We start from the raw sequence: 25,929 nt of genomic DNA, 5'->3' as shown, positions 1-25,929 counted from the left end.
CATAAGGGAATTATAATGCAGGAGGTGAAAAGGAGGGTGGGTCCAAATGCTGGGCCAGGGTGGCCATCGGCGCTCCAGTTGATACCTTGTGATATTCCCTCCAACAAGAGCTGCAGGCCGGCTGGCTGCTTCCATCCGTGAACTCAGTAAGCGAAGCCGTCTGCCAAGGACAGGCACTGGCGCTTTTAGGGCCGGTACAGTCCAAGCCCAGATGGAGGGGACGGGCACACCCTGGCGCTCGCAGTCAGTATCCATTTCAGGCACAGCGGCCTTAGCTTCCTTCTCCGCATGGGAAGAAGCTGCATTCCCCTCTTTCTTGCCTTCAGGAGGCTCCCTAATATGCCCCCTCCTCCCCAGTCCAGCCATCTCCCTCTGACCGGGAGGAGGCCTTGTCAGTTGTGTATATGATTTCATCGCTGAGCTGGGGGCCTGTCCCTTCCTTGAATACCTTGCTCCAGGTAAGAATATAAAAACCTTTCTCTGCCTTTAAAAACTCTGCCTCCTCCTATTGATCTGTGGCGAGACTCAGCTGACCTGGGACGTGAGCGATCCTCTCATTATTCTCAGATGTCTATGCAGTTTGTCTGCTCCTTGGATGTCCCTCAGTCTACCTGGGTGCCGGTTCCTTTAAGTCTGACAGGCCTCTGGGGAGGCTGCAGGAGGGCAGGGCGGAGGGGGCAGGTGTGGCCGAGGGGTCTGGGACCTGCTGGGTGTAGGTCTCAGGCAGGGGATTGACCTGGCCCACTGCAGGGGTGCCCTTTGCCCTCAGTCCGACATCACAGGACATCCTGCCTTTCTAGTTGGGTGGATGCTGGAAAACCGGTGTGTGAAACAAGAGTGACGGCAGCGCAGAAAGAGAAAGGCCTGAAATGAATGTGGCAGAGGTGACGGACCAGGGAGAGACCAGGAAGGGTTTGGATTGGGAAGTGACTGGGGTCTGAAGGAGAGGGAGGGCAGGGGTGGCCGCCACTGGAGGCGGCAAAGACTTCCTGGACAACATCTGCAGTGCTTTCTCTCATTTATTTTTTTCCCACTCAGGACCTGGAAGGCTGGAACCGTGTAGACATTTGGGTTATTATTGGACATGCAAACATCGGAAAATAAAAGAACCCCCTCCCTACTCTCTGGGGGTTGCCATTATTAACTATCTGGTCTATTTCCTTCCATAGGTGTATATGTATATGTATGGACATGAGGACACCTATGTTTACACGTAAGTTTCTTTGTATGTGTGTATAATCTTTTTATTACATAATAATACATATACACAGTATCTTTTCAAAAGCCCAAAAGAGCTCATATCATACATGTATATGTCATACAATTTGCTTTTTTCACTTAATGGTATTGTTTAAGCATCTTTCCGTGACAGAACTCTGGACCAATTTTATCTTTTACTGTTGCATCGTATTCCTATGACTGTACCACAGTGTTTGTAACCAGTTCCCTGTCGATGGATATTTAGGTGGTTTCCAGTTTAGCGCTAATCCAGAAAAAGGCTGCAGGGAGTCTCCGCCCTCACTGTGCATTCATGAATATTTCTGAAGGATACCTAGAAGTTCCTAGAAGTGGAACTCCCTAGAGTATCATTTTTCCTACGTAACTTTGTTTTTGTTTTTACAAAGGCAACATGCTCAATATAGAAAAGTTGAAAAGGGAAATAAAAACACATAAAAAGCTGAAATCATCTATAACTCCTTACAGACTGTTCTGTAACTGCCTTTTCACTTGACGAACTCTCATGAACATTATTCTATGTCATTAATTAACCCTTGGACATGGGCTCTGAACCTTCTTTCAGGCAGGAGAAGGCACTGTCGCCTAGTCACAGTTATGTCACCATCCCAGTGTGCCTGACACACAGTAGATGCTCAATGACTCATTACCAAAGAGGATTATCTGGATGATTTGAAAGGTCTCCCCACCTTTAAAGGTCAACCAGGCTACCAGGGGGTCCTCAGCCAGATGCACATAGAAGTGATGAGGGAAGAAGGGCTGGTCCCTGGAAGGTGGGAGGCCAGGGTTCAAAGAAGCAGAGCTGACCAGGACATCCCAACCAGCAAGACTGAGTCTGGGTGTGTCAACACAGGTAAAAGGCGATAATTACACCACTCTGCCAGGTCAGGGGGTGTAGCTCAGGGGTAGAGCATTTGACTGCAGATCAAGAGGTCCCCGGTTCAAATCCGGGCGCCCCCTGCTTTGTCTCACTTTTTTTTTTTTTTTTTTTGTGGTACACGGGCCTCTCACTGTTGTGGCCTCTCCTGTTGCGGAGCACAGGCTCTGGACGCGCAGGCTCAGCAGCCATGGCTCACAGGCGCAGCCACTCCGCAGCATGTGGGATCTTCCCAGACCAGGGCACGAACCCGTGTCTCCTGCATCGGCAGGCGGACTCTCAACCACTGCGCCACCAGGGAAGCCCTTGTCTCACTTTTAATCCCAGAGTGGGTCTGGCATTACCTGTTTCCCCCTCCCTAGGCCAGGGCACCTGGAGAAGAAAGAGAAAGACTAAAACTCTTTGACTCACAACTCCTCAGAAAGTGCAGACCCAATCTGAAATTCAAAGATACACCTTCAGGTGACTTACAGGAAATTAAAGTTTACAAGGCACAGACCCCTGCCTCCTCCAACCCCTCGGGGTTTTCCTCAGCTCCAGCCAGAGATTTCACCTTTCACAGATCCACACCTTCTCCACGGAGGGGGCTGGCGTGTCTTCATTGCACCCCCACGGGTTATAACCTGAAGTAGATGAACCTAGAGGAGCCCTTGTACTCCTGCAGTGGGGTAGCTGCTTAGCTTCCTGAGCCCCTCATGCTGGACTGCAGGTCAGAGGCTCTGGACTTAGGCTCCATGTCCCCAGGTCCTAACGCTCCCACTGGGTCTACTCCAGACTCACAGACCCAGACCAGGGTCTGGGGAAGAACAGGATTCTGCTTGGCTCTGTGGGACTAATGCCAAGGAGCAAGGGGTGGGGGAAGGGCCAGCCTGACCCTCCCTGCCTCCTGGTTCTTTCTCCTCTGTGCAGAATCATTGGCTCCGGCCAGGGAAAGGAAGCTGGAATTATATTCCTAAATCAGTGAAAACGTAAAAATAAGAAACAGGTAAGACGCATCTGTTCTTAAAAGCTCATCTCATTGTTCCTGCCTAATGAAGACCTCTGACCTCTGTAATTATATTCAGAACTCCTTCAGACACTGTGCAGCCCCTCTGTCTAATGAGCCCACGAGACCTGCTCTCCCGCACACAGAAGGCATCCCTGCTCGCCACCCCCTTCTGCACAAGCCCCTGACCACGCCCAGCCATTCAGGGCCAAGGACATCAGTGTAAAAGCCATGGCTCTATCGGTGGAGGGTCTCTGAACTAAACTAAGGTCACAGTCCCCCAACTGGGCTGCGCATCACACACAGGCAGGTGAGGTGGTGAGAGCAGGATGGGCTTTCATGGAAAGGAAGTTCAAGGCTCCAGGTTGGACCTCCTGAATTAGAAGGGTCGGGAGTGAGACCAAAGGACTCTATTTTTAACAAACTCCTGAGAAGATCCCAAAGGAAGTGAAAATTAGGAACTACCAATTTACTTTTGGGCCCCATATTATAGGGTTGAAAATTATGGCCTTTTTAATTAAGAGACACATCCAAGCACACACACCTGATTAATAATAGGGTTGGGGCCAGATCCACAGGGCTAGTCTCAGGTTCTTCCTGTTCCCCCAGCCCTGGGGCAAGGCACGACCTGGCTGGCTTCATCTGCTTCCCACTCCCACGGCCAAGCCCTGACTGGGTGGAGGGAGATAGGCCTTCCCAAGAGACGACCTGAAAGGTTTCTAGCCGATGTCTGGTACTAAATGAGACAAGCTTGCAGGGGCCTGAAAATCTGAACCACACACCAGTTCACCTGCAGTCAGATGCTCCTCCCCTTTCCAGATGCTCCAGGAGCCCACTTCAAACCCTTTCCTAAGTGACACCATCTCATGATTGTGGCCTCTCCAGGGAGGGGTCCTCCAGCACCCCAGTCATTTCCGTTTCTCCCTGGTTGGCCCCATGGCCTGGCTGGCCCACCCTCTCCTGACCATAAGCTCCTTTTCCTACTGGGCCCTCATTTGAGTGCCCAGAAGCTTCTTCTGCTAAAACAGAAGAAGGACGTTCCAGTGCTGGGCTGACAAGGAATAATTCAAAAGTCCACCTGAAGCCACGAGAAAGGGACTGACCAGCACAGCGGGGTTGGGTGACGGAACAAACCATCTGGGTTTGTGACAAAGGAAGGGCTGTGACCAAGGGGTCCTGAGCCCACCTCTTCTCTCTTCTGTCCTCCTAGAGATTTCAGCGTGGGGGACAGCAGCTGTTTCAGGGGATAAAAGGAGGCTCATTAGGGGGCACAGGGATTTGAACCGGGGACCTCCTGATCTGCAGTCAAATGCTCTCCCCCAGAGCTGTAGCCCCTCCTGGGGGGAGTGTGGTCTAGTACTGTTCACCAGTGCGTGCCACCCGCGCCCCCAGCAAGAGCACACTGGCATTCCTAGTCACCCCTAGTCTGCCCCTGGGCACCTGGCAGACAGGCCTCACTGCAAACTCACCCTTTTCTGGCTATGACCTCATGCTCCCCTGTGCCTTGTGGGAACCCAGAAGCCTCCTCTGACGTTTCCCTCCCTCAGCGCCCACCTGGGGCCACCTCACCGTCCCCTCTAGAAACACGGTAGGGACTTTGGGTCCCTCTACCAACTCATCCTCTGTGGTCTTTTCCCCTCAAGCCCATGACCTTGGCAGAGTCTCCAGAGACTTGGTGGACACAAGGGCAGGTATTTGGCCACAAAGGCTGCAGCCTCCACGCGAGGTCCAAATGCAGCCCCGGTTCCCGCAGGAGGCCCCAGACCAGCAGGTGGGCACAGCTGCAGCGGTGCCAAGCCTGGTCCTTTGGGACCCTCCTTGCCAAGCCTTGCCCCACAGCAGGACAGACCACCCCCCACTGAAGGATGGGCTCCTTTCCTCCGGCAGATACGTGGCGGTGATGTCACTACCTGACCCTTCTTAGCAGCTGAAACATCGGATGGCTGCCACCCAGGGGGCCATGGAGGACCCTGGAAAAGTCCTGTTAGGAAAGGGACTCGATTATTCTTATAACACGGATAAGTTCTGTATGGTAAAAAGAATAAGAAGGAGGAAGAAGGAGAGGAGGAGGGGAGCGGGAAGAAAGAAAACATTTGCTTCTTTTAAGAATACCTCGCGTCAGTGCCTTGCCTGTTGTTGAGTACATTACAGATTTGCAACAAACATTTGTTGACTAAAAAACATATAGAAAAATTTAAAAACACAATTAAGCATCAGGAAGAAAATAAAAATTAACCTCACGAGTAAACAAACTGCTGGTAACAGTCTGGTTTCTATTCTTCCAAACTTAATAATATATAGCCCTAGGCTTCTTCCCTAGGCTGGGGGATCCAACTTTTGCTGCTATGGTGGTTGAGTCAATTTCCAGCTACTTTCAGCTGTCATCCTATTCAGGCTGCATTTCTCCCTTAACAATGTTCTCCGTCCTGTTCTGTAAAGATAAGAACTGGGGATGTAACAGCACGCATATGCCTGCATTGGTCTTTCTTTCATGCCAAAATTACTGTAATTCTTGAAAAGTTGGTGGGTACTTTCCAAACAGGGCTGGTGAGAACGTAATTGATGTATCTTTGCTGGAAGGCTATTGGGTAATCAAAAGACAAATTCATGCCTTTGTTTTATTCACATGGGTGTACAAAGATGCATGTACCTGGTTGGGCATTGCAGTGTTGTTTGTGAAAATGGAAAAATGAGCTGCAGAGATGTGCATTCTGGGTAGGTCCTAAGAACTCCACAGGGACCCTTTGGGTCAAGGCTGTGGACCTACAGGCTGTCAAGGCAGTCACTTCCCGCCAGCGTGTGGTGTGGTGATCAAGGGCACACTTTAGCCCCTTCCACTAAGAACCTCCATCCTTAATTCAAATTAGAGAACGTATCTCAGTGACAGCATCTCTCACCAACATTCCCAGTCTACAAAGACACGTGATGCAAATGGTTTTCAAAGATGCGAAAACTCTAGTAAATAATGCATTTTTAAGGTTGTATGGTTGGGGCTGTCTTCTAACCCTTGTGTTGGTTGAAGCTTTGTGGTGGGAGTGGGGGCATGTCACGCCTCGTCAGTACATGCCACCTTTCCAATCCCTTAAAGTCTTTAGATTTGTCTTCAAGAATTTTCTGGCGTCTCCATTTCATCTATCCTTGAACAACTTTGATTCCTGGTTTTGATGAACGAGTTGAGCAAACAATCAAAATTATGACAACGCTTCAAAGTAGGACACTGGATCCAGAGTTCGGCAGAGCTTAACGCTAGATTTTTCCTTCTCGTCCAAAAGCCGTCAAGAATTCATTTCCACACACATTCCCTAGACTTTTGTTGTTATAAATCAGCCGAGTCTTGTGATTATTTTTGCGTTTAAGCCTTCACCTGCAAGGGGGACTTTTTAATTGGCTCTCCAGGGTATGGTGGGATTTTCTCAAGTTATAGCTCAAAAGAAAAAGAGGCGGGGTGGGGGGTGAGGTGAGAGAGGAGGTAAAGCAGGAACCATATCCACAGGAGAGAAGGAGGGGCTTCTTCAGCTGGCAAAGGAGGTTCCGAAGTTGTTGTGGTGAGGTATATTCGGGGTTCTACAAATCCTCCCGTGAAGCCTCGTGACAACTCTGGGATCTCACTCTTTCCACATCAGAGCCCTAAGCTTTCACACCGGGGAAGCTGTGAATTAAACTGACGTTGTCACTCAGCAGTCTTGCAGAATCAAACGCTGCCTTTGGTTTTCTGCTAAATCATATGGCTGCTAGAGAGAAGAGATTTTGGTTCTTCTCATTGGGATTTTCATTGTTTTTCTAGACTACTTTGGTGCCTTTAGCGTCAGTTAGCTTCCAGTTCAATGACAAGAAGCACAAAGGTATCCGGAAGCCTTACCCCATAGGCACTGCATTCCTGATGGCCACTAGCGATAATTTACTTTCCCATCGTGCCAGTGTGGAATGTAAGTTATGACAGATTCCCAGGCCTGAAGAACTAATTGGATTTCCCCTAACTGTAGTTTTAACTAGTCTGGGTAATTAATACCATTTTCATGAGGCTGTGTTGCCTGAAACCCACTCCTAACACCAATTTATGTACCAGGTAGGAAATTTGGGTGCAAAACCAGAAACTAATTTTGAAACAGGTGAGGCAGCACTTGTCAGGTAGTTCATGACACCAAAGGGAAAGAGGTGTAGACACTCGATGGGCTCCGAGGGGAACCAAGATTGCACAGAGGCCCAGTCTGTGAAGAAGGGTAAGGCCGGAGCCGATGCCACATCCATGTCACCAGACGGAAATCTCAACTCCTCCTGCTTCTGTGTTTCACTCAATGTCCAAAGTCTGCGGTGGCTATGCTGAGGGCACTCGTCCGAGTCCTCACTACCAGACAGTGGGAGACCAAGTATCTAGTATTTTTGACTTATGGAGTAAGAAATGAGGGTATGCCTTTCAGTAAAATTCACGTAATTGCGTATTCCCCAAACATGTGATAGGGTTCAGATGCTGTGCCGTCAATAAAAGAAAACGTTCCCCACAGCCCACGTGAGTGGGGATATGGATTATGGATGTCACCTGGGGCTGCAGGAGAGCAGAGGAGCCTTCCTGTAGATCTGATCTGCTCTTCCTGTAGATAAGCCTGTGAAAGGAAACTGGAATCGCAACACTCAGAGCCCGGATTTGAACCTGGGATGGCATGACCTGCTTTCCTGAGTAAGAAGAACGAATCTCATCTGATGAGCGCATTTCATCTCCTGGACCAAGTCCTGAACTTCAACACTAAGACCTCTGCTTGCTTGTCGGGTGTGCCACTTGGCAGCCCGTGCCCTGGTGGATTGGTCCCTCCTGTCTCCCTGCTCCGTTTCCTGCAGCCCCCGGACCTGGCAGCTATCTATGCCTGTAGCCTTACAGAGTGAAACACTGGTAAATCAGCTCAAGGAGAAAGAAAAGACAATCAGTAGTGTTTGATTTGTAGTATTTGCCAAGTTGCAAATACTCCCACCATGGCCAATATCAAGCTGCCAATGGTTTAACGTTGCTCCCTGGCTGAGGGCACCAGCTTTGGTATCTACAGCTGGAAGTGTCTTTAGAATCATCGTGAAGAGTGGTTCCCATAAACTTTGGCTGTCTCTCAGTCTTTGGAGTTTAGGAGGGATTAACAGGAGGCTGTGCCTGTCAGATGTAGTATATCAGGATCCCCAGGGAATCTGAATTTTTAAAGAGTTCTCAAATATTTTGAATGTATAGTCAGGTTTGATAAACACTGCGTGGTCTCATCTCTGTAGATCTGGCTGACTGATCTCATTGCTAACGAACCCTCTTGTGTCCAATAACTCACCTCTCCTTCCCACAGGCTGCTCCCTTGGGTGCCCCACCACCTCTTTTCCCCACTATCTTGCAGCCTTCTCGGATTCCAGGCTGAAGGCACTGCTCGTAAAGCCATGGCTTGTAGTTGGTACTGAGGCTCCCTCCTTCCCACTCTGTATCTACTCTGTATCTGATCTATATCTACATCCACACTGTAATTCCTGAAGTCCCACCCTTTCTTAACCACAGACCTATTTTCAGCAAGGAGACTGCTGAAAGCTGTAGATTCCACTGACATTAACGTTTGGCAACCCTCAGGATCAGCTTCCGTTTTCAGCTATTTCAGGTTGTGTGACCGGAGGTAAGAGATGATCCCAATACAGTCAGAGAAAGTCCCGGGTTTCAGTCCATGCAGAGTGACACTTGAGCCTATGATTAACTTTCTTTTAAACTGCTAAGATGGGCTTCCCTGGTGGCGCAGTGGTTGAGAGTCCGCCTGCGGATGCAGAGGACACGGGTTCGTGCCCCGGTCTGGGAAGATCCCACATGCCGCGAGGCGGCTGGGCCTGTGAGCCATGGCCGCTGGGCCTGCGCGTCCGGAGCACAGGCTCCGCAACGGGAGAGGCCACAACTGTGAGGTCACGTACCCGCAAACAAACAAACAAAAACTAGTTACTAAACTGCTAGGATCAGCCATCCAGGCCTGAAGCCACTTCTAGTATTCCATGGGAACTCGACTTGATCCCTTGGAAACAGGAGGCAAATATTCACTCAGCTTTTTCTACTATATCATATAGACTCCTAGATTAGCATCCCCTCAACTACCTAGATTTTCATTATCTTCAGGTCCAATAAGGCCAGGATCAAACCACATTCCCATCTTTTCTCTGAGGGTCTTTTTCCTATTACTCATTCCTGGTACCAATCAGGACACTTTGATTAAAGAAGAGGCCATCCCAGGCTAAGGGAAACACAGAAGGCAGTCTTGCCAGGATGGCAAGGAGCTCAGAGCACTGAAAGGAGGCCAGAAGATCTTCCCTTATAAAATGCTCATAAAGTGGGCAGGATTTCAGCAGGTCCTGGTAAGGGAGCCATTGTTGCCACCACAATGGATACTGGCTGCAGCCAATGGCCTCACTGTCCTTGCCACACCTCTGCCACCTCCAGAATGAATTCCAAGTTCTCCTACTTCTAGGTGTGATTTATTCTACATTCATAGTCTTATTTATGGGCATATAGTTGGCCAAGCTTAAGGCATTACCAACTGTGCTGGTTAATTTTATGTGTCAACTTGTTTAGGCTCTGGTACCCAGATATTTGGTCAAATCCTAATCTAGACGTTGCTATGAAGATATTTTTTAGATGTGAGTTACATTTACATCAGTAGACCCTGAGTAAAGCAGATGACCCTCTATAATGTGGATGGGCCCCATGCAATTAGTTGAAAGCCTTAAGAGAAAAAGACTGAAGTCCCCTGAGAAATAGGGAATTCTGCCTCCAGACAGCCTTCGGACTCAAACTGCAATGTCAACTCTTCCCTGGGTCTCCAGCCTGCTGACCTGCAAGGTTAAGACTTGCCAGAGCCCTCAATGTCATGTGAGCCGATTCCTTCAAACCAGTCTCTCTCAACAAACATATGGACACCAAGGGGGGAAAGTGGTGGGGTGGGGGGATGGATTGGGAGATTGGGATTGACATATATACACTAATATGTATAAAAGAGATAACTAATAAGAACCTGCCATATAAAAAAATAAATTAAATTAAATTAAAAGAAAATCAATCTCTCTCTCTTTCTCCTGGCATTTTTGTCTACCTCAGCCACAGACAGGTTCCTGTCTTCCTCCAAGACTGAGACAATTGTGAATTCCCCAGAAAAGGAGTTAAAAGGATTCACATGCTGGGCAAAAAATGTAAAAAGAAAAGTGAATAAACGTTCACTAAAGGACCTATGAGAACTGACTCCTCCTTGAAGAAATCGGGTTCATCCAGAGCTGCAGGTGTCAGGGGAGGGGTTCTGGTGAAGACTTGCACTGCTTCTTCCCTTTGCAGGCTGAATCAGTGTGGTGGAAAAAGCTGGAGGTAGAACCTTGTGTTCAGTGAGTAAAAGCAAGTTTGGGCAGGGGGCACCTGGACTTGAACCAGGGACCTCTTGATCTGCAGTCAAATGCTCTACCCCTGAGCTATACCTCCACCTACTCACCTATATTTAATAAGAACCCTAAACCTGCAGAGCCACATCCTGGGTGTCACATTTTGAGTTGTGTACTTGCTAGTGCTCTTCCATCCCACACCCCTGCAAAGGGATGCTCTTCTCACTGTGCCCACCCCCTTCCCCTGGCTGAAGGCACTGGCGTTGAACTCACTGAGGTTTGCAGCTGGAACATCCTTCCGACCCACCTAGAAGAACAGGACTCGAAGCATTGGCTACTCAACGGACTCTTTGAGGTTACAGTGGAAAGGGCAGGGCTGGGCAAATGTAAATGCTCTTGGGCCCCACCTGAGAATCCCTAAACCAGACTCTCTGGGAAGGGGACGAGGGGACAGTGTGTGCCTCTAACAAGCTCCTAATGATTCTGACTCACAGATAGCTTTGGAGCTATTGATTTAATCTTCATGGTACAGATCTGACAAAAATGACAGTAGTAATTAAAATCATGCCCAAACAAAACACAACAGATTAATGACCAAGTCACAGCTAGAATCCACAGCTATGCTTAAGGGCCTCTTTGCGCTAAACATATTGGGCAGGAGAAGAACCGCCTCCTTTATCTCTTCTTTTCTTCCTCTTCCCTCTCCATTTGCTGCATCCTTCCAGTGCCAGATGCAAAAAGCAACCTAAAGAGAGGATGCAATGCATGGAAAAGTGATGAAGTGGGAATGAGAGAGATTTATGGGCAATGGCAGAAACTCAAAAAGGCGAGCCCAACAATGCAAGCAGGTTGCAAGCCTCTGCTTGTATCACGTGAGCTAACATCCCATCAGTCAAAGCCAGTCACAGGACCAAGCCGTATATCAAAGGCAGGGAAATATATCCCACTTCTAATGGGAGGATCTGAAAAGTCTTGTGGCAAAGGGCACAGATAGAAGAAGTGAAGAACGGGGGCTAACTGTTTAATCTATCACGGTCTGCCCTCTCGGTCATAATTATTTACATCTCTCCCATGTGCAAAATATACTCAGCTTTACCCCAAGTCCCCAGAGCCTCAGGCAGTCAAAGTCCAGGATCTACATAAGATCCCTTGATCTGGAAACATATGAACTTAAAAGATAAGTTATCCACCCCTCACATATGCCAAATCCAGTGACAGTACAGGAACAGACTTACCTCAATAAACATCTACATTCAGAGACTGAACAAAATAGGAAGCACACACAGTCACAGAAACTGGGTATGCAAAAGAAACCACCGTGCTCCCTTCTACATTTGGGTACAGCCAGAGCCTCCTCCTAGATACCGATTTCAGTATTTGCCAGTCTTATTCACAATAATGTTGCATAACAAGCCACCCCCGACCACTAACACACAATGATAAGCATTTATTGTCACGCCCATGGGTTTGCAGGTTGAATTTGAATCGGCTGGTCTAGGCTGGGCTTGGCCGGGTGGGTGGGCCTCAAGCTGTGGGTCTAGTTGGCCTTAGCTCCTCTCAGTGAATTGGGCTCAGGGCTGGGCCTTGTGTGTTCATGTTGGGGCCCAGGCTGAAGGAGAGAACCTTACTGGGCCAGCACATCTCAGGGTAAGAGTGGAAGTCCCAGAGGGTAAGCCCAACCTTGCAAGTAGATCTCAAGGCCCTGCTTGTATCATATCTACCAACATCCTGTTGGCCAAAACACATCACATGGCGTGCCAGTTATCAATTTATTGACTGGTAGCTCCAAATTCACCCTTCTGTACCTGCTGTGGGATAACGGGCTGGATTCTTTAAGCATTTCTCCTTTAAGTGAGCACAATGTTAACAGTTGTCAGTAGAGGGCGCAGGAGGGACACTGCAGGAGAAAGAGGTCTTCTCGCTCTGGCTCCTGTTGCAGGTTGGGCGGTGGTGCAGGCGTGTAAGGACACCTGGTGTGCTCTGCCCCAGGCACACGCCCAGAGAATGAAGTCCCTCGGTGACCTCGCTGGGCTGGTGACCACCTCCATACCCGACCCCCAACCCCACTCCCAGGCCCCCAAACCCCTCTGTGTACCTGCCTGCCAGCCTCGGCTTGCCTCTGCCCAGAGGCCTGGTTCCTATGTCCTCCAGACGCAGACGCTGCACGGTCCAGGATCAGTGGTTGCCAGGGATTTGTTGCGGAGGGAGAGAGGCTGGCAGGCAGGTACACAGAGGGGGTTATTCCTCTTAAGTATAGCAGGGGGAGTTTTTAGGGCAGTGAAACTATTTTGTGTGGTATTTCAATTGTGGGTACATGACGTTATGCATTTGCCAAAACCCCACAAAACTCTACAAAACTGTACAACACAAAGCATGAACCTTAATGTAAACCATGGACTTCGGTTAATAATAATGTATCAATATTCATTCACCATTTTTATCAAATGTCACACTATTGTAAAATGTTAATGATGGGGCAACCGGGAGGTGGCAGCTGAGGTGAGGGGTAGAGGGGAACTCTCTATACTTACTGCTCCATTTTTCTGTAAACCTAAAACTGCTCTAAAAAACAATGTCTATTAATTTTTTTAAAGTGATAGCAGGTAGGACTACCTGGATTATGGATCAGAGACCCCATGATCCATGTTTAAATGATCTACCTATGAGCTGTTATTATCTAAAAAGCATCTTTCCACCCATAATGCTATCTGGATCTGTAACTCAGCCAGCCACCTGGGTATTCGTGGCCTTCCACGAAGCCGGGGGTCTGCCCCATGGCAGATGAACACCTTTTCCACCAGGTCTCCTTCCCACCCTCTCCCTCCTTGCCCTCCTGGCAGCTTCTCAGGCCCCTGCAAAGGGCATCGGCTTTGATAATCATACACGTTTAGGCAAAATGCCCTTTAGAATCATCCAGTATCGTCTTCCCCCAAACGTGTCTGTCCGATTGGCTAGTGTTTGCAGGGTAGGAAGAGGTGGGAGGAAGAGTAGAGTATGTGTTGTTTTTAAAATAAAGGGTATCCAGATCCCTCCTTAGGGTCTCTGGGGCACAACTGCTAATTCAGTCGGCTCCCTGGACCTTCCTGCCTATTAACTCACTTGAAAAGAGAAATAGTAAATGGGAGAACTGACCTAGCACACACGTTTCTCCTCGGATTAAGACAAAGCCTCTAATTCTGGATGAGGAAAACTTCCAACCATTTCCTGAGTCAGAAGATGACCTTTCCTACCTTTTCTCCCCTCTCCTGTCCTGTCTGCTAAGCCCCTCTAGAGGAAAGTAGCCAAATTTAGAGAGCTACCTAACAAGGGGCGGGTGTTGGTACTGAGGAGGTCTACAGTGACCACCTGTGTGGATTCAGGATGGAAAGAAAACTGACAGGGGGCACCCGGATTTGAACCGGGGACCTCTTGATCTGCAGTCAAATGCTCTACCCCTGAGCTATACCCCCGCCACAGGTTCCAGGTTCTTAACTTGCATCATTTCAGTATGTCTCAATATCCAGGTATGCTGTACACTGCAATTATCAGCCATTCTCGGCGAGCTGGTGAGAACCTGCAGAACTGCATCCCTCAGCGACGCCCTCTGGTCACCAACCTCCCCTTCATTTCCCACAAAAGTGCTTACTTCTTGTTGGATGATTCCTCTACAGACTGAATGTCAGCTGTTTGTTTGTTTCCTTTTTTCTTCTGTGTGAAACTAATTATCCCTCATCCATCTGCTTTTTGTCCTGTGGATTTATACATTTTTATTGCTTTATTATAATTAGGAAAATGTTATTTCTAAAAACTGTATAAGTGAAAATATAGACATAAATAAAGTAAAATTAAATAGCTCTGACAGATATGTATTGGGTTGGCCAAAACGTTCGTTCAGGTTTCTCCATAAGATGTTACAAACTAATGTTTTGGACAACCCAATATTTTAGCAGGGAAAAAACACATTTTTTCCCCCAAGGAAGTAAAAAACTCAAACCATATCTCCAATCTCTGCAGCCTCAAATGTACTGTTTGCACTGTTAAATGTAGGTTTTTTAAAAAAAATTTATATTGGAGTAGACTTGATTTACAATGTGTTAGTTTCAGGCATACAGCTGTACAGGGTTTTAAAAAACATAAATATTCTGAATTAAACCCAGGATATTCATAGTTACTAAGGATTGTTCAAAATGTATATTTTCTCATTGTTTCTAAATTATGTACTTTCTTCCCTTACTATTTGTGTGTTACTTAAAAAATGTGTTGTAGGGCTTCCCTGGTGGCGCAGTGGTTGAGAGTCCACCTGCCGATGCAGGGGACACGGGTTCGTGCCCCGGTCTGGGAAGATCCCACATGCCACGGAGCAGCTGGGCCCATGAGCCATGGCTGTGGAGCCTGCGCGTCTGGAGCCTGTGCTCCACAACGGGAGACGCCACAACAGCGAGAGGCCCGCATACCGCAAAAAAAAAAAAAAATGTGTTGTAGCTAAGAATTATAATCCAAAGTATTAAGCACTGATAAACACATCCTTTTATACACATGAGCCATGTATTTCAAAATTTTTAAAAAATTTGATGCTTTGGTGAGAAGTGCAATTGAATAATAAAGTTGTCTTTACTGACATTTTATAACATTATAAAATAAATATTTTTTAGGTATGAAGAAAAATAACTTCCAATCTAGAATTCTGAACCCAGGTAAACTAACATTCAAGCAAGAGGACAAAATAAAGACATTTCAGATGTGCAGAACCAAGAGCATTTATTGGAGCAGAGCCTCACAGAAGGAGAAAAAAGGGAGATGAACCTGGGGAGAAACAGGAGAATGCAAAGTTGAAGGATGACTCCCCTGTGGTACCTTCTCTCCTGAGCTAGGGTCTGCTACTTGATATCTTCATTTAGAGATCCTGTACGCTTCTCAAACCAAACATGGGCAAGAGGAAATTATTAGTTCTCACCCTTAACCTGCTCCCCACCCCTCAACTGTGTTGCCCAGCTAAGTAAAGGCACGATTCCCCCAGCGACTCTGCCAGACACCTGCCAGCCACTGTCAATTCATCCCTTTTGCATCCAAAGCCCACGGCAAGTCATGGCGGCTCTTCGGTGGGATGTATCAGCATCTGAGCCCATCTGGCCGCACACCATCAGGACTTGCGGTCAAGGCCCTACTGTCTGTCCCCCACCAAACCCACTGTCGCACTCTCCTGACAGGTCTCCTTTCTCCCCGTCCATCTACTTCCACTGGGCACCAACATGATCTTTTCAAACGTGAGTCAGATTCTGTGTCCCGCTTGGTTCAGCAGCTCCCTGCTCTGCTCGGAATGAAATCCCAAGTCCATCCTCCTTGGAACCCACAGGAGCTGGCCCTGGCTGCTTCTCCCCCCAGCCCCTTCCTTTCTTGTTCCCAGCGCTTGCCCCCAGCCGTACTGGTCTTTGCTGTTCCGCCAAAGCCTCAGACACGCTCCACCTTGAAGCCTGGCACCTTTCCCTGGACACAGGCCGGGGCCCCTTCCCATCACTCACTGCCCCGTCCAGAGTCTGCTCAGGAGCAAGGCCTCCTCTGGCCACTTTGTTTAAACTGCACCCCGTCATTTTTCAGCCCTTTGCTCTGTTTTTCTTTTTCTCACAGTCCCTATTATGACCTGCATTACAGCAACGTAGATTTTTATTAATTATCTGTCACCCTCACCGTGATGGAAGCTCCGGGAAGGCGGACCCTTCATCTGTTTTCTTCTGTGTGTCTGGCGCTTGCTGAGCTCTCAAAACTATTTGTTGTACAAATGGATGAATAAACGTTAAACAAAGAAACGGATCAACACACAGACAAAGAAGCTCACCCTCACCTATAGGGCGGGCAGCATGCAATCCACCGAGGGGATGGACAGAACACAAAGGTGGGGGAAGGGCGAATCTGCTCTCTGCTTGAGCTGGGACGTCACTTTCTCCTGCCTTCAGACCTCAGCGCTCCTGATTCTGCAGCCTCTGGACTCAGACCAGACCTTACACTATTGGCTATCTTGGTTCTCAGGCCTCCAAGCTTGGATGGAGCTACACCACCTGCTTTCCTGGACCTCCAGCTTGCAGAAGACAGATGGTGAAACCTCTCAGACTCCATAATCACTGAGCCAATTCCTCATAACAAATCACTTTCTATTTCTATATATAACTATATGCATCCTAGTGGTTCTGTTTCTATGGACAACCCTGACCAATATGGTGACTCTATGTCCTAATTTGCTTGGGACAGTCCCAGTTGATGCGTGTGGTCCCAGCATCAATATGAATAGCATCTCTTTTCTCTCGCAAAGGTTTCCTGGTTGGATGATAAATAGATGGTTCTCCAACACATGATGAAAGTGTTACAAACTAGCGGGGAAAGGGCCAAATTGTTCAACAAATGGTACTGAAATAACTGGTTTTCCATATTAAAAACAACAACTACTACTACTACTTAAAAACCCTCACCACACAGAAAGGTAGATTCCAGATGAATTAAAGACCTAAATGTGAAAAAAATTTTTAATTATTTGAATTAAAAATAGGAGACTTGGGCTTCCCTGGTGGCGCAGTGGTTGAGAGTCCGCCTGCCGATGCAGGGGACACGGGTTCGTGCCCCTGTCCGGGAGGATCCCACATGGGCCCGTGAGCCATGGCCGCTGAGCCTGTGCTCCGCGACGGGAGAGGCCACAGCAGTGAGAGGCCCGTGTACTGCAAAAAAAAAAAAAAATAGGAGACTTTCAGGAACAGTTCTTGGAACTTTCTGAGATGCTGTTCCCGGGTTATATTCCTCAAATTTGGCTCAAATAAAATTTTCCACTTCTTTCATTTAAAAAAAAAAAAAGGAGACTATCTTTATACTCTCAGGGAAGGGAAGGATTTCTTAACACAAAAGACACATACTGTTTCTTAAAAAAAGATAGATTGATTTGTTTTCATCAAAAGAAAAAGTAAAATATAATATTTTAAGATGAGTAACAGTTGTTTCCATGGAGAGAGGCGTGATACCATTCGCAGTCTTTCACCAAATTATCTTTATCTGGCTTAGCGACAGCTAGCTTGAACCATAGGTCAGATTTCCAAATCTGGTGATTTCATTTCATATTCCTTATTTCTGTTAAGTCATGATAACTTAAAGGTCATAAGGTATAGTAGCAAGTGTCTGGTGATCCTGGCAGATAACTATGGTTACTCAAATTTCTCACTAAAGACTGCTTTCCGCACTCACTCAGATATGAGGTTGACAAGCACATGGTCCTTAAACCTGGGAGTTGAGTACACCAACGTGGGAGAGAGCAGTGAACGTATTTCTAGTCCACTCTGGCTTTGGGAGGTATTTCCTTAGATTCTTCTGTAGCATTTGGATGTGGTTTTCACATATGCCTAGTAACACACCATTAGTTCCTGTCTCTACTGTGAATGAACAAGATCATCATGCACAGGTTATCAGCTAAACACAACTATTGAATTATTGTTCCACAAACAGGTCTTCTTAACCAAACAACAAAAAAGCATGGTATTAAAGCCCTGGAGTGATAGATTCTGGGTAGTCAAAATATTTGTACACCTGAGATATTCCACTTGTGCCTCAAGGCCACAGAAATGGGTCTTCTCAGCATTTTGAAGAAATGTTTTAATCTCCTCTCTCATTTCAAAAACTCATGCAAGCACTCTTAGCAGCCAAGATTTGTCCGTGTGGGAATGCAGAATCGTGTATTCCCTCCCATTTCTCCCATTTCTGTGGCCAGGATGCTAAAATGATAGCTCCTGGGGGTAGCCGGCAATCCTGTGTTCCTTGTCCTGTAGCTGCGTTACTCCAACCTCTGCCTCTGTCTTCACACGGCCCTCTTCCTGTTTGTGTGTCTGTCTCTTCTCCTTTTATAAGGACACGAGTCATTGGATTAGGACCCACCCTAATCCACTATAACCTCATTTTAACTAATTACGAATAATATCTGCAAAGGCCCTGTTTCTAAATGGGTCACTTTCCCAAGTACCGGGGTTAGCACTTCCACATACCTTTTGGGGGGCACAATTCAACCGATACAAAAGGCTTGCCCGCTCCTTAGACACACAGAAGCAGCAGTGAGTTCCTGGAGTCTGAAAGTGGCGTCAAGAGTAAAAGGTACCCACTAGGGGTTGTTGACATGCAAGGGCTTGTAGCTCAGAGGCACAACTTTCTGGCTACAGATCAAGAGGACACTGGTTCAAATTCACATCCACCTTATTTATTCCCTACTGTTCCTCACAAAGAGGTCTGAGAAAGTGACCATGAGCTCAGAGGGAGAAAATAAAAACCTCAGGTAACACCGATGCACTGCAGTTGTAAAATGTCAAGTTGTAAAATGCCTCTTGGAGAAACGTTCTTCTCTAAAATCAGAGACAACTGCTGCGTGGATTTTATCAGTAAGAATGGAACTGCCCACTTTTCCCGGAGCTGATACCGTTCACCCAGTATCCCCGGAGCCCAGCACAGTTTCCAGCTCATGGCCAAGTGCTCAGAAACATTTGTTGCACACATGGGTGCCCATTTCTTCTCCTCAAAGAGCACTGAAATCTCAGCTTCTGCTGAAGGCACCACAGTGCCCAGCACACAGTAGGACCCTAAGAAATGAAAGTTGAATAAAAGCTCCAAGAAACCTCCAAAGTCAAGGACGTGGCTGCATCTCTAGAGAACTCCAGGCTTCCATGTTCCAACCTGGATACTCTCCTTTGTGGGGCCGAAGATACCCTCTCGTCCTCTGTTTCCTCATCTGTGATACGGGAGTAATAACACAACCCCCTGGGGCTGGATTTTTCTGAGACAAACTGGGATCTTCAGCTCGAATTGTGCTGCTCTGAATGGAAGAGGTGGGTCTGCTCCTTGACTTGCTTGAACGAGTTTTCCCCATATTGGGGAGAGGGGCAGAAGCTTCTTAAGATTTAGCTTCCTAAATGGTAAACTGGGAAGAGGGCTAACCCAGGACATAGAAGACCACCCTCGGGGCTCCCGGCAGGCACTGGGAGGAAAGGGAGAGGGTCTCAGGACACACGTCTTTGGTGGAGTAGAGGCACCAGTGCTCGGTAAACACACAGAAGAAGCAATGGTGAACAGGTGCCCTGGGTGTGACTGCGAGTGTGAAAGGGCCTGGTCACAGATGTGTGGATCTAGAGCAGTGGTTCTCAAAGCATGGCCCCAGGCCAGCAGCATCAGCATTACCTGAGAACTTGCTAATCAGAAACTTTCAGGGGGAGCCCAGTCATCTTTGTTTTAACAAGCCCTCCAGATGATTCTGATGCACCCTAAAATTAAGAACCACGGGTCTAGAACAGATTTCAGAGGGTGAGCAGTCTGATCGTGGTCCTTGGTTTTCATCCTGCCTCTTCCCACCAGCTCTGGCTGACCCTGCGGCAAGTGATACAATTCCTAACCCATCCCCTTCTTGGGTGTTTCAGTACCTAAGTCTTCATGCAGGTGGCGCAGAAGAAGCCGAGGTAGATCTGTGGCAGGTGTTCCTCAAAGTGGGGTCTCCCGACCCTCTGTGAGGAGCTTGTTCCTAACCCCAGATCGCATCTGCATGTTTGACAAGCTCCCAAGGTGATTCCTAAGCACAGGAAATCTGAGGACTGGCCCAAAGGGCGCAGTCCACGCACCAGATCAAATCCTAGTGTCCCCATTAGCTTTTCCCTGTTGTTCTTGAGCTGCACGGCACTCTGCTCCGCTAAGCCCACATTCTAGCCCCCTTGATGGTCCCGAGTAATTTCTTCAGAGGCTCCCGTTATGTAGTCTTTACATTTTCCGATGGATGGAAGATAGGGACAAGAGGAAGATGAGAGAGTCATTGGTTTAATTACAGGGTCCTGAACCCAAAGTCAGGAGGATGGATTCAGGTCCTGAGCCTATCTGTAAGGATCTGTGTGTGCTTGGGGGGACCAGTAATCCTGAATCTCTGTTTTCAGATCCCATTGCGAAGGGCACAGACTAGCGACCCTGAAGTCTCTTCCTGCTATAAATATCTGTGTCAGTGCTTTTCCAGAAAGAGCAGGGAGGTGGCTACAGGGAGGGGGAAACTGTTTCTTATTTTGCATCAAGGAAATAAAATTAAAGTGAGGCCAGCTTGGCAGCTTTCAGCAGGCCCAGCGTGATGAATATCTGTGGCAAAAATTTATAGGAATGTTGGGCATGGCTGCACAGGTATAAGGTAGTACTAAGGCCTGTACCTATGTCAGGGGGTATAGCTCAGGGGTAGAGCATTTGACTGCAGATCAAGAGGTCCCTGGTTCAAATCCAGGTGCCCCCTGCTGTCCTTCACTTTTGCTAGTTGGAGCTGGTGTTGAAGGCTCTGCTCCTTTCCCTAATCCCGGGCCGCAGTACACCGAGCCTTCTCAAATCTGGGAAAAAGTCCAGGGTAACTTAAAACCCTGTCACTGAGCACTACAGCCCCAGAGTGATAAGTTCCTCCAACCCTGACTTTTTAATTTCACTTACCACAGGTCTTGTTCTACATAGGCTTGTTTCTGCATGTTTTCATTGCCCTAAATCAGTGCTTGCTGGTTAGTGTTTAACAACCAGCTCTTGGGGTTGTTGCTACAAAGCACTGATTTGTAGTGTTTTCCAATTGCATGGTGTAAATAATCTCACCGTATCCAATGTCAAGCCACAAACATAAGATCACTGATCACGGAGTTGGGAAGACATGCTAACAAGTGACTCTCCGGTGTAAGCCAGCTTGAACACACCACTGTCCCTAATCCATCTTCTCTATAGTGGCATGGGCTCTGTGACCCGCCCCCTCACTCTATCCTCACGATGCTTACAGACATCAGAGCAGTGGATGTTATGGAATCATCCACTTACTTAAGACATATTTGAGTCCTAATCAATGCCAGACACAGGAAAGACAGAGCTCAGCAAGAACTGTTTGTGGTGAGCAAAGGAGTCAAATTAAGAAACGGTCAGGGGCTTCCCTGGTGGCGCAGTGGTTAGGAATCCGCCTGCCAATGCAGGGGACACTGGTTCGAGCCCTCCCACGACTAGAGAAAGCCCCCGCCCAGCAACGAAGACCCAACGCAGCCATAAATAAATAATAAATAAATGGTCAAATGAACGATAAGGATAGCTAGACAAAAGGAGTGTGCTAATCCCTTAAGGGATTTTAAAGTTTAGGGATTGAGACTGAGGGTGGCACGTTGGCACGAGCTGGAAGAAGGGACACCTATAAGGAGGAAGCTGACCTCAGCAAGATGATAGGGCATAGGCCCAAAGCACAGGTAAGGCACTTACCAAGGGGCTCTGTGGCCTTTAGGAATCCTGAGATCAGATGTTGAATTTTAAACTGTCCTTTTCCATGGCGTGAAACCTTGCGATATCTTCAGATCCTCAGGACAGCGGGCTACACAGACACGGGTCCTGTGTCAGTGATTCCTTGGGTGTGGAGGAGGGGGCTTTGCCCAGGTATGGGGCTGGGCAGGGACTGAGAGTGGTCTCCCGCGGCCTCTCCCTGGAGGCCAGGCCAAGATTGTCAACACTGTATCCCAAAGTTCTGGGAGGTGATCAGCAACAAGGCCAGCGGAGGCCCATGGAAGACTAGAGCGGCTACAGGGAACAACTCTGGGATTGCTGGGCCAGACATTCCCTTTCCCCAAAGAGTCCAGAGGAAGAGAACTGTCGGGGTGGGGGATTGGGGAAGGGCTCTCTGGGCGGCAGGCCCCTCCTCCTCGTTGGACCCGGCCTTCCTCTGCTCCTGTAAGCCTCTGTCAACCAGAGCAGGTTTGCCCCAGAAGCCCACCTTCTCCGAGCTGTACTAACCGGGGTCTTCCAGACCAGGAATGAGGCTCGTTGGGCTCAGCCGGGGTCCTCTCCCCGGAGTCCGCCACCCTCCCCCAGCCCCGCTGCTTCCTTTCTGACCTGGAGAATGGTGGGCTCACGCTTCGTTCATTCATCACATTTACTTGAGGGCCTACTACGTGTCAGGAACTTATGGGGTTACCACAATCAACAAGATAGACCAGCAAATAGTCACACAGATATAGCGGCACACGGGTCAATGCTATGGCGAGCGCGGGAGCGGGGTGACAGATCTGAGCATGTGCTGGGCTCAGGCAGCCACTCTGACCCACACACTATCCCAGCCGAGCGGTCTGGCCTGCAGCCCCCTCCGCACTTCTCGGGACCCGCTTCCCCCACGCCTCCCCGGCGGCCCTAGTCAAGGTCGGTTTACGGGATGCGTCCTCTGGGAGAGGCGGTTCCCGTTTAATCCGAGCATCCCACCTGGCACATAGGGTGCGCTCAGTAAATAATGGTTGCAAGAATGGATGGATGGATGTGTGGATAGATGGGTTTACGTGTGCAAGCACACCGCAAGCTGACCACCCGGCAGATCCCGGCGCCAAGCCCCCCTGGCAGCTTCCCGGGGTCTCGGCTGAACCAGTGGGCAGAGGGCGCCCAACAGACTCGCCCCGCCTTCACCTCGCCCCTCCTTCACCTCGCCCCTCCTCCGGGCGGCGCCGCGGCGCCTTCTGGGAAGTGTAGTTCGCGCCTGCGCCCGGAGGGCCGCGGAGGCTGGTCCCCCTCTCCTGGGATGCGACGCCCCACGCCCGCCCCTCCTCAACGGCCTGCGCGCCCGGCCCGGTTTCCTCCTGCGCCGACCTAGGTCGCAGCCGCCGCCGAGGGTCGCGACGCAGCCTGTGGGCAGGGAGCGGGTGTCCCCGGCCGTGCCGGAAGCCAGGAACGGAGGCTGAGTCCGGGATGGCGCGCCAGGTAAGGCTAGCGCGGACGGCGCCGCGAGCCGGGACCCCGCCGCCAGCCGGCAAGAACAGACGGACGCCTCGGCGGGTCTGCTCCACGCGGCGCTGTGCGTGCCTGGAGGGCGGGGGCGAGCCTGAGACCCGCCAACTTTGGCCGGGCGCGGGGGAGAGGGCTGGTGCGCAGGATTTGGTGCGGAGAAGTCTAGGTCCCCGGCGCCCCCTCCCTTCTCCCCGCCCCGCAGTGTACGCATACTTGGAGTCTCTCTCCACCTTTGGAAACTCGTTCTTTTGGGTTAAGCATCACCCCCTCTTCTTGGCTTTTAATGATAAATTATACTGGGAACGATGGGCACGAAGGCCTAAGGAGAATGAGTAAATCTGTTCACTTTCATTCTTGGTAGGATCCTGGACTCTGGGCGGGGGGAGGGCATAGAACGAGGTACAGGGTTTTATCCATTAGGTGAGATGTGTAGGTCCGAGAGGTGGAGGGAGAGCCCCATCTGTCATAGCCTGGGACCAGTTTGGGCAAGTTGTGTGAAGGTGCTAGGAAACCTGATGGTACCAAAGGGGAGTTGCTGCACGTTCTGCTGGGTGGGTCCCTGGGGCCAGCTCTGTAATTGTGGTGGCTCATGAGCTTGGGCCAGCCTCAGACAACCGTGGGCTCCGTGGTTTGAGGGCGGGGGAAGGGATGGTGGTGTTGGGAGAGTGGCTGGGGCAGTCTGTGGCCAAGTAGAGCAGCACTGTGCCAGGACCTTGGCGACATTAATGCCCCACAGGCTCCTGGGAGAAAGGGAGAAGCCAAGCAGTTTGGATGCTGTGGGAACAAGGGCAGTCCCCTCTGCAGATCTGGTTGTGTAGTTAGGGAGCCCACGGACACCCCAGCTCAGATATGCCCGCTGGCCCCATGCTCAGGCCTCCTCGTACCATAGTTTCCTCTTCTGTACAATGAGGGGTTGGATCTTTTAGATCTCACGTTCTGGAGTGTGTCCTCCCATTGTGTAGCTTCATGGAGAAGGTGCCCAGGAGTGGCCTTGAGGAGTGGTAGGTCACAGTCAGAGGGAGAGGAACAGGGACGGCCTCCTGTCTTCCTGTCCAGCAGGACTGCCAGATGGTCAGGGGCGTGGGAGCACAGCCCGCAGGTGGGGGCAGCAGGGTTCGGGATCTGATCTGGAAGCCCAGAGCCTGAGCCTGAAACATACTGGGAGAGCGGGTTTGTGCTGACGCATGCGTGCGCACGGGCGCACGCGCGCGCGCGCGCACACACACACACACACACACACACACACTCCTCACTCTTCCTCTGCTTTTTCTGGGTAGGGGGAGACTACTGATGGAGCCACCTCCCCTGGCCACAGTCAATTCCCGTTCCCGTTTTATAAGAACTTTGTCATACAAGAGTTTATCTTTTGGCTGAGGTGATGAATGGCCTGGAAACCATCTCTTCCAGATGTCTAAAAGAGCTGGTATATTTAGTCAGGAGATAAAGAGGCACTCAAGGTCAGGAATGGTGTGTGTAAGAGCCCACTGTGCAGCTGGAGGTGGCCGGCTGTGACCTACAGGTGGACGTTAGGCAGACAGATTCGGCTGTAAGAATAGGAATCGTAGCATTTATCACGCCCCAGCATTTGTTCCAGGCACTTTTCCTATGTTAATTCATTTAATTGTCACAACATCCCTATGAGAGAGGTTTGGGTTTTTTAAAAATATTTATTTATTTATTTAGTTGCACCAGGTCTTAGTTGCAGCAGGCAGGCTCCTTAGTTGCAGCTCGCGGGCTCCTTAGTTGCAGCTCGTGGGCTCCTTAGTTGCAGCACATGGGCTCCTTCGTTGTGGCATGCGAACTCCCAGTTGTGGCATACATGTGGGATCTAGTTCCCCAACCAGGGATTGAACCCGGTCCCCCTGCATTGGGAGCACGGAGTCCTATCCACTGCACCACCAAGGAAGTCCTGAGAGAGGTTGTTTTGATCCCCATTTTATAGATGAGTTTGCCGAGCCCTTAGCTAATATGAAGCAAAGCAGGGATTGGAATTCCAGCAGCCTGGCTCCTGAGGTCAAGCCCAAAGCCCCACACTCTGCCCGTTCGTGTTCCAGAACTTCTTAACTGACAGATCAGGCCAACGATGGGACTGTGCTGAGCTGTCCGTTGCTATAGGTGTTCAAGGAGAAATTGAAGAACCCCCCTGTTGTGAGTGGAAGTTGGCACTAAATGTTCACTGATCCTTAAAGGTTCAGTTGTCGGTGATTTCTAGTTCACAGATATGCTATGGTGGACAGCTGGCCCCTGGCGGGAGGAGAGGGTCCCGTTCACCCGAGTAGTTTTCATTCTGGCAGGTGGGGCAGGTTCTGCCCAGTCTCCGGCCGTGACTGGAGGGCAGCTCTCCCCTGGCCCTGTGATTCTAAACTTAGAATGTGTCAGAATCATCTGGGAAGCTTGAAAATGTCAATTTCTGGGCTCTGAAAGCACTAAACATAATCATGATTTAGTAGATCTAAGATGAGGTGAGAAAATCAGTCTTAATTAAAAGGAAATTTTGAAGTAAATCCTTTGAACCTAAAAGCCTTTCTGTTTTTTCAGATGTTAGGTAGTAAATAGCTTCTGATGGGAGAAGATAAGGACAGAGTATTTTTCACCCAGTTTGACAAACAGAGAAGCTGTCTGCTGACTTGAACTAGCTCTGCAACAGACCTGCCACTTGGCTCTGCTGGACCCTTACTCTCCCTACTTCCTGCTCCAGCAAGGGCCATGCCATTTGGACTCTGCCATTATC

The 25,929-nt window shown here is 49.2% G+C and overlaps 1 protein-coding gene and 4 non-coding genes across 5 annotated transcripts in view; 3 read left to right on the top strand and 2 right to left on the bottom strand.

The window, feature by feature from the left end:
• Nucleotides 1-2,124: 2,124 nt before the first annotated feature.
• On the top strand, nt 2,125-2,196 carry TRNAC-GCA (transfer RNA cysteine (anticodon GCA)). The gene has a single exon. It is a non-coding gene; the product is annotated as a tRNA-Cys (tRNA).
• Nucleotides 2,197-10,488: 8,292 nt separating this feature from the next.
• On the bottom strand, nt 10,489-10,560 carry TRNAC-GCA (transfer RNA cysteine (anticodon GCA)). The gene has a single exon. It is a non-coding gene; the product is annotated as a tRNA-Cys (tRNA).
• Nucleotides 10,561-13,837: 3,277 nt separating this feature from the next.
• TRNAC-GCA (transfer RNA cysteine (anticodon GCA)) lies at nt 13,838-13,909 on the bottom strand. Its single transcript has one exon. It is a non-coding gene; the product is annotated as a tRNA-Cys (tRNA).
• A 6,731-nt stretch (nt 13,910-20,640) lies between these two features.
• On the top strand, nt 20,641-20,712 carry TRNAC-GCA (transfer RNA cysteine (anticodon GCA)). Its single transcript has one exon. It is a non-coding gene; the product is annotated as a tRNA-Cys (tRNA).
• A 2,231-nt stretch (nt 20,713-22,943) lies between these two features.
• KRABD3 (KRAB domain containing 3) overlaps nt 22,944-25,929 on the top strand; it is a 38,402-nt gene continuing 35,416 nt past the window's right edge. The window contains 1 exon segment of the mRNA XM_022578419.3: nt 22,944-23,171. Within this exon segment, the coding sequence (XP_022434127.2) occupies nt 23,160-23,171 (12 nt within the window). The 5' untranslated portion in view covers nt 22,944-23,159.

This window comes from Delphinapterus leucas, chromosome 9, assembly GCF_059928025.1.
Source record: "Delphinapterus leucas isolate spDelLeu-1000000601 "Yukka" chromosome 9, BTC_Dleu_Yukka2, whole genome shotgun sequence".
NCBI classification, from domain to species: domain Eukaryota; kingdom Metazoa; phylum Chordata; class Mammalia; order Artiodactyla; family Monodontidae; genus Delphinapterus; species Delphinapterus leucas.
The sequence above is the reverse complement of the archived record's forward strand: the minus strand, read 5'-3'. Positions and strand labels throughout refer to the sequence as shown.